General features: G+C 46.6%; 1 protein-coding gene across 2 annotated transcripts; it reads right to left on the reverse strand.

The window, feature by feature from the left end:
• Positions 1-536: 536 nt before the first annotated feature.
• LAMTOR3 (late endosomal/lysosomal adaptor, MAPK and MTOR activator 3) lies at positions 537-5,989 on the reverse strand. Of its 2 annotated transcripts, XM_067297557.1 has the most exons (7): positions 5,927-5,989; positions 5,768-5,816; positions 5,483-5,517; positions 4,602-4,660; positions 3,544-3,677; positions 2,381-2,444; positions 537-1,388 (listed from the first exon to the last, which is right to left on the reverse strand). In XM_067297557.1, the coding sequence occupies exons 2-7, from the start codon at positions 5,774-5,776 to the stop codon at positions 1,315-1,317; spliced, it is 375 nt and encodes a 124-aa protein (XP_067153658.1). In that variant the 5' UTR covers positions 5,777-5,816; positions 5,927-5,989; the 3' UTR covers positions 537-1,314. The 2 variants fall into 2 exon arrangements, with proteins under 2 accessions (XP_067153658.1, XP_067153657.1); XM_067297556.1 differs by lacking the exon at positions 5,927-5,989 and having other exon boundaries at positions 5,768-5,892.
• Positions 5,990-6,407: the final 418 nt, after the last annotated feature.

Consider the following 6,407-nt stretch of genomic DNA (forward strand, 5'->3'; position numbering starts at 1 on the left):
CAGTTTAAATGGAAAAGGGTCGACTGACAAGTTATTCTCATCAGCAAGAGCTTTTAAGCCAAGAATTCACAGCCCTCGTCTCCAGCAGAGCCCAAACGCAGTTGCCCCTTCCAGCCCCCTCATCTCGAAGGTGGGCAAGGTACAAAGGGGGGGGGAGGTGGGTGTCACAGTGCCACCTTTCCCACCCGGAAGCAGAGGTCTGCTCACTGCCCTCTCTCAGACTAGGGGCAGGGGGGGCTTAGTTTCAGAGCTGAAAAATCGACACTAGAGTCATCACAAAGGGATTTGGGGGGCATGAAGGGGGCAAAGGGCATGAGCGGTGATCTCACAAATGGAAAGTTAGTCAAATATTAACTTCCGCACCCGTACACTGATATAGGGCTCTGATACCCACCTGTAAGATCCAACCAAGAGACATGCCAGTTAGTTTTTAGCCTGTAAATTCCCAGGTTTTGTACAATCAACAGCGGTTCTCTGCACAGAAAGTCTGATGCATTACGGAACGTTATGGCACAATAGAAAAATGGACCAGGCTCTGTCATTTAAAAATACTGCATTTTATTTAGATTTATTTACTTAGGAAAACCAAGGGTAAATGAGCTGAGAGTGTCACCAGTAATGAACCCACACAGAGTATGAAACATAAGAACGTCACACCTATATTACACAAAACCCCATGAAGTGAAAGACTGGGCACTTCTCTGGGCACCAGGAAAACCCCTGAAGCAAAAGCTTTTGTAGGAACAGCTCTTGTATAGAAGCAGGATGCAGCTGACATCCAGATTAACAGAATTTCTTTTCCAAAGCATCACCAATCTGAGAAATATGGAGTATTTATTGATTGTACTGATATGTCACTGCTAGCAAACTTGCTTTCACAATATTCTTTTTCAACCACATCTTTGATAACATTTTGTAACCAATTAAATCTGTGTTCCAGTATGTAGTGGTAGCTAGTCAGAGGATAAGTCCTGCTGTATGCCAAATTCCCTGTACAGCAAAGGATCTGCAGGTTGCTCATTTGAACCCACAGCATCATGCTGATATGGCTCAGCTGGCTGAGCTAAACTCCATGGGAGCTATTTTGGTGGTCTCTCCAGTACTGCACAATACAAGAAATGTGGCCTAAAATAACATCCATCTACAACATACTAGTAGATCATTTCAGATTCAGTACTATGTACAATTTATTCTTACTTAGTACACTAGGGAGATGTGGTATTTCTTCTGAGGCGTGTTACTCAACTGAGGATTATTGACTCTTTCTGCCCACTGGGCTGCAAAGAGATGCTGAACTTTGGCAGTGCCATCAGGTTAGGAAACTTCAACAACCTGCCTTAATTCTTCAAACAGGGGTGTGAGCTCCTTCTCTAAACTTACAATCAACCCTGGAAAAAGAAGAGGCAGAACATCCTGTCAGATGACCCACCGGAAAAGCCTCCCTCCAAAACCCACAGCTCCCTCCCCTTCGAAGCCACAGGAAGGATCTCACGACATACAGAACATTTCACTCCAGCTTCTCGCTCCCCATGGGAGAAGCACACGGCAACTGATCCCGGCAGCACCCCGAGGGTCCAGCGCCTGCTCCGAGATGCTGCCCAAGACACAGGCACCAGCCGGAGCAGACTCACTGCAACACAGCTTTTGCCTGTGCTGCAGACCTCCTCCACTAGCGCCCTGCTGTTTCCCAGAGCTATCCAGGGCCAGACAGCTGTGCCTTTTGCTCTCCTTCTCTCTCTCCCCCTCCCTCATTAGCCAATACCCTTGTGGGCAAATCCAGGTGCCTCGCTCAAGGGTTTGCCTGCCCCAGAGAACTGGGAAGATGAAGCTGCACATGTTACTGCAGGACATTACTGCTGGTGGCAGTAACTGCCACTATCGATTGAGTAGGATACAGATGTTGCTTGCTGTGAAAACCAAGAGGGCACCTGCCCCAAAAGTCCAGCCATTTGACAAGGGTGGGGAATACAAGGCATAGAAGCCTGAAGGAGAGTAAAGATTGTTAGATTTTTTTTTCTTTTCTTTTTTTTTTTTTTTAAACATTTGGTCTATTTTATGTGGCACTAATGGAAAACAACCGGTTAATATTATATGATCATTGCCAGTGCAGTGAATTCTCACATAAGCAAGGATGAATTCAAACACAGGAGATACAAGCTACTTTCTAACTGAGAGTAGCATCTTCAGCAAGTCATTCAGAGTTTTTAGGAATTTTTACCCACACATTTCCTTTCGGCCCCTCACAACACTCTTTCTGACAAAATACATAGCAGAAGCAAAGTTAATATACCTTCAACTAAATTCAGGTAAGTTATCTTCAATTATTCAAACATCTGGCGCTTAAAATGCCATAATATTTAAAACACATCTGAAGACATACCGGTATTGGCATTGCTGCTAGCAATGAAACTTACTACCAAAGGCAAGCGATTGAACTGGACCACCTGAAAGGAAAAAGAATAACATTCAGGGAATAGCCAAGATATCTTGTATGTCAGAGCTCTGCTACATAAATTCTTTCTGAAACAACCAGCCTCCACAATCAAAGGGCCAGTAGGAGTAAGAACCATAGAACTGGCTTGTAAGCATATCTATTTCTTAAGACTCATAGTTAAAAACACTAACAGAGCTTTTACCACAGTACAGGAAGCTGTTCTTAGAAAGCCTGGTGTTGTTTCCTTCCCTCTCACTTTCTGTAGGCTTATCTACTTGAAATCAACTCAACTGCAAAAGCTGCAGAGCACTCTATGGAGACCACATGCTCTATAGATGTCAAGAGGGCACACAGGTTTATTGCTTTAATATGCTACTCAGTGTACAGCAGTATTTCTTCTTTCCTTAACTGGGTGGCTCAAATCATGAGCACAACAATATATTAGTAGTGTCAAGAGAATCAAAGCAATATATTCCTGTGTGTAAAATAATTCATTCAACCATTCATTTTGCACACAAAGCTGCATACTGCAGCCTAAACAGCCAGCCAGTTTACTGCAGTCATACTAAAAAACTAAGACCACTAGGACTTCAGAAGGAGCAGAAACTTATTGGATGACAGATTTCAGGACACAAATATAATATCCAGTTTGTAAAAACTGTGAATGGTATTTCAAAACTTTCTTTTCTTTAAGTCATATTTGCAGCAAGATTAACTGTGAAGTAAGCTGGATGTGCTTAAGTTTTTTATAGGTGTCTCTGATCATAAACACACAAGTATTTGTTTATAAAAGAGAACATTAACCCATCATAACAAGTTCTGAAGGCCATTTCAACAGCACCTGCAGCAAGTTGCTGGTTACTGTCTGCTCAGAAAAACACACCAGTTTCAATGAGGAAACCTTCTCAGGTTCGAGAAACAGAAAAGAAGCTCAACAAATATTGCAAATGTTTAGCTTAGCCAGCTTTAAGTGGCGCAAAAAATAAAATGTATATAAATACTTTAATAGCAGCCTATTGGAAATCTAGTACAGCTTGAACAACCTTCCCTCCCCTTTTTCAAGGTAGGATTTGCTCTGGTCAGCAAGAACAAGCAATGCTGTTCCTCACCTGGTATGTATTGTAGTAACAGATGATACTTTTGTTTTTCGAAAGTCCTAGTTTACTGCCCTGATCTGTTGCAAGGGCAAAGGTGGACAGAAAGCCAGGTCTAAGTGCATGTTCTGGAGCATTATCATTGGCAACTGGAATAAAACATGAACATTTTTGTTTTTACATGGTATCTATGACTGCATCACAAATCCTCATGCAGCTTAGTGCTGTCCCAAACGTAGATTTGGTGTACAAGATGCATTATTTGTTCCTCAACACTTCTGCAACAACTAACTGCTATGAGACAATCTTCAAAAGCAGGACATAGGTTAATATTCAGTAAATGACCTGTGGTCATTACATCAGTACCCTTCCTAGCATTCCTAAGAAACAGTCTTTTCCTTTGTGGTGCACAGTCTGTGTTAATGCTGCTTTGGTTCAGCATCCCACACCGGCAAACGTTCATTTGCATGAAGGCAGGCGAAGGTGTGCAAAATCTGCTAGGCATTTAAGTACTTTGGGACATAAACATCTGCAGGTACCTGAATCTTTGCATTCTTAAACTATTCTATCTACAACATAAAAGCATCTTAAACAAGAACTGCAGAGAAACGATACAAATGATAGTGCCAAAAAAAGCAAACTGAGTCACATAAAATGGGTAAAAGTTGGATGCAAGTTTTTCTGGGCACAGATCAGTCAAGTCACTGTGCTAACAAAATACCACTAAGCTCTCTCTCCTAGCACCCTACAACAAATTGCAAGTGATTTGAAGATACAAACATCTTATACCATTCCAACCATATTCACTGATGACACAAAAGAGGCCAATTCCTGAGGACTACAATCGCAAGAACATCACATATACACAGAAAGATGAAAAGATTAAATGAAAGAGGTACACAATTGAGTATTAAACTTAAGATAAAAATCTAATGTAAATCTTCAACCTCTGATATTCACAGATATAGAATGTAAGCATAGAAGAGTCTGCCGTTCTTGAGGAAGACTCCCCCACCACCCTGCTGTTCAATAAAGAGTTCCTTTGCAGTGCACAGCAAGGAGCTGAAGTTTACCTTTGATAACAGGCACGCCATCTCTGTCTGATACTACAATAGCATGAAGACCTTCAACACTGCAGGAAATGAAGAAAATACACCATTTAAAATGAAGAATATTTAGTGGCAAATAGCTTTTTTTCTGCACAAACATGCAAGAAAGGGAAGAAAATAATACGGAAAAAATTGCTGCAGTAAGCTCTGCCTATCATGAAACTATTACTTAATTGGAAGAGACTTGTAAAATACATACTGCTTAAAAACGATGGTCTCTTGAAAGAAGCTAAATGAGGAATATAAAATAAAAATGCTGAAAGTGGTGTGGAACTTTTAGCTTCAGAAAGAGGAATGTTACTGTAAAAGTTTCATTAGTCAAGCAAGAGACTTCAGATATCGCACACAGCCATTAAGTGCCAGTTTCACTGTATTTGTGCATAATCTCTGACTGCAGCTTGTCAGTGGTATTAATAACTTGCAATTACCAGAAACTGAGTTATCAGGGACTTGGAAACTGAATCACCAGGAGTGGTTTTTTCCACTTCTCATTGAGAAGCCATGGAGCGTACTTAGCTTCCTTTCAAACACGCAAGTACAGGGTTAAGCTGGATTCATTCTGAGGTACTTCCAGCTCGTTTACACCCCAGAGAAGTGCACTAACCTTCAGGTTAGCTACGTCCCTTTAACAGCGAGCGGGATTAGCAGCTGACAGCTCTCTCGAGGCAAACACCGCACAGTCTCCGCTGCGGTTTAAAAACAGCTTAAACCGACGCAGTGAGGCTGTAGGGACACTCCCGAAAGCCGCCGCATTGTATTACCTTCACTGGCCCCCAAAAGAGCCAAGCAAACGCGCAAACGCGGCGTTTGCGCAACACCCGAGCGCGGCGCGGTGCCCACGTTACCTTGGCAGTTTCTTGTAGAGAAACCTCTTCAGGTCCTGAGGAGAGAGACGGGCGTCAGGTCGCTCTCCAGAGAAACCGCCGCGGCCGCCTTCAAACACAGGCGGCCCGCGGGGGACCCCGGGTGCCCGGCGCCGCGCCGGCTCCCCTGCCCCGGCCCCGGCCGCCCGTCCCGGCTCCCCGCGCCGCCCGGGCCTCGCGGCGGCCGTTAACGGCTGCTCGCGCGCCCAACCACCGCCCCGCAACCCCCCGCGCGCGCTCGCGGGCCCGGCTGCGGCCCGCACTTACGTCGGCCATGGCTCGGGGGCTTCCCGGCGCTGCTGCCACCTCCGCGGCCCTGCGGGACAACGCGCAAGGATCACCGGCGCCGCGGCGGCCCCAGGAAGGGCGGGCGGCCCGGGGGAAGGGGCTGGGGGAGGGGGGAGGCGGGGGGAGCGCGGTGCTCACCTGCCTGCGCGGCCGCCGCCGACACTTCCCCTTTAAGCCGCTATCACGTGACGGCGCGGCCGCCACAACCCCGGAAGCGCTTCCCCGCTGAGGCAGCGCCAGAGTCGTCCCGCTGGCAGCTACCGAGCGTGCGCGGCCACGGCGCGACTACGGTGCGGCGGCGGGGCCACACGCGGCGGCGGGGGGAGCCGCGGGGCAGAGGAGGGAAGAGACAGCGCGGGCGGTTTTTCACGCGGAAAATGATTTTATTTTGATGTCAGTCGCGTATTACACCCGGCATGTTACAAATCAGGCGAGTCGGTTAAAACCTCCCTCGCGAGTCTCGGCGGCGCAATGAAGTCCGCTTCCCGCCGTGGGCCCCTCTCGCTGCGCCCGCTTTCGCCAGGCTCCCGCTAATACTGCATTTTCCCGGGGGTCTCCCGCACTGCGGGGCTCGCCCGAGAGGCTGAGCAGCCCCTTCCTCCGCGTCTTTCAGAGGGGC

Source organism: Apteryx mantelli, chromosome 5 (assembly GCF_036417845.1).
Source record: "Apteryx mantelli isolate bAptMan1 chromosome 5, bAptMan1.hap1, whole genome shotgun sequence".
Lineage (NCBI taxonomy): Eukaryota > Metazoa > Chordata > Aves > Apterygiformes > Apterygidae > Apteryx > Apteryx mantelli.

What these genes read in the sequence shown, in the direction of transcription:
- LAMTOR3 (XM_067297557.1), bottom strand. An exon ending in GTTACTACAATACATACCAG is followed by an intron (nt 2,445 to 3,543) that starts GTGAGGAACAGC and finishes TTTTCCTTTCAG; the next exon opens with GTGGTCCAGTTCAATCGCTT. An exon ending in TAGCAGCAATGCCAATACCG is followed by an intron (nt 1,389 to 2,380) that starts GTATGTCTTCAG and finishes TTCTTTTTCCAG; the next exon opens with GGTTGATTGTAAGTTTAGAG.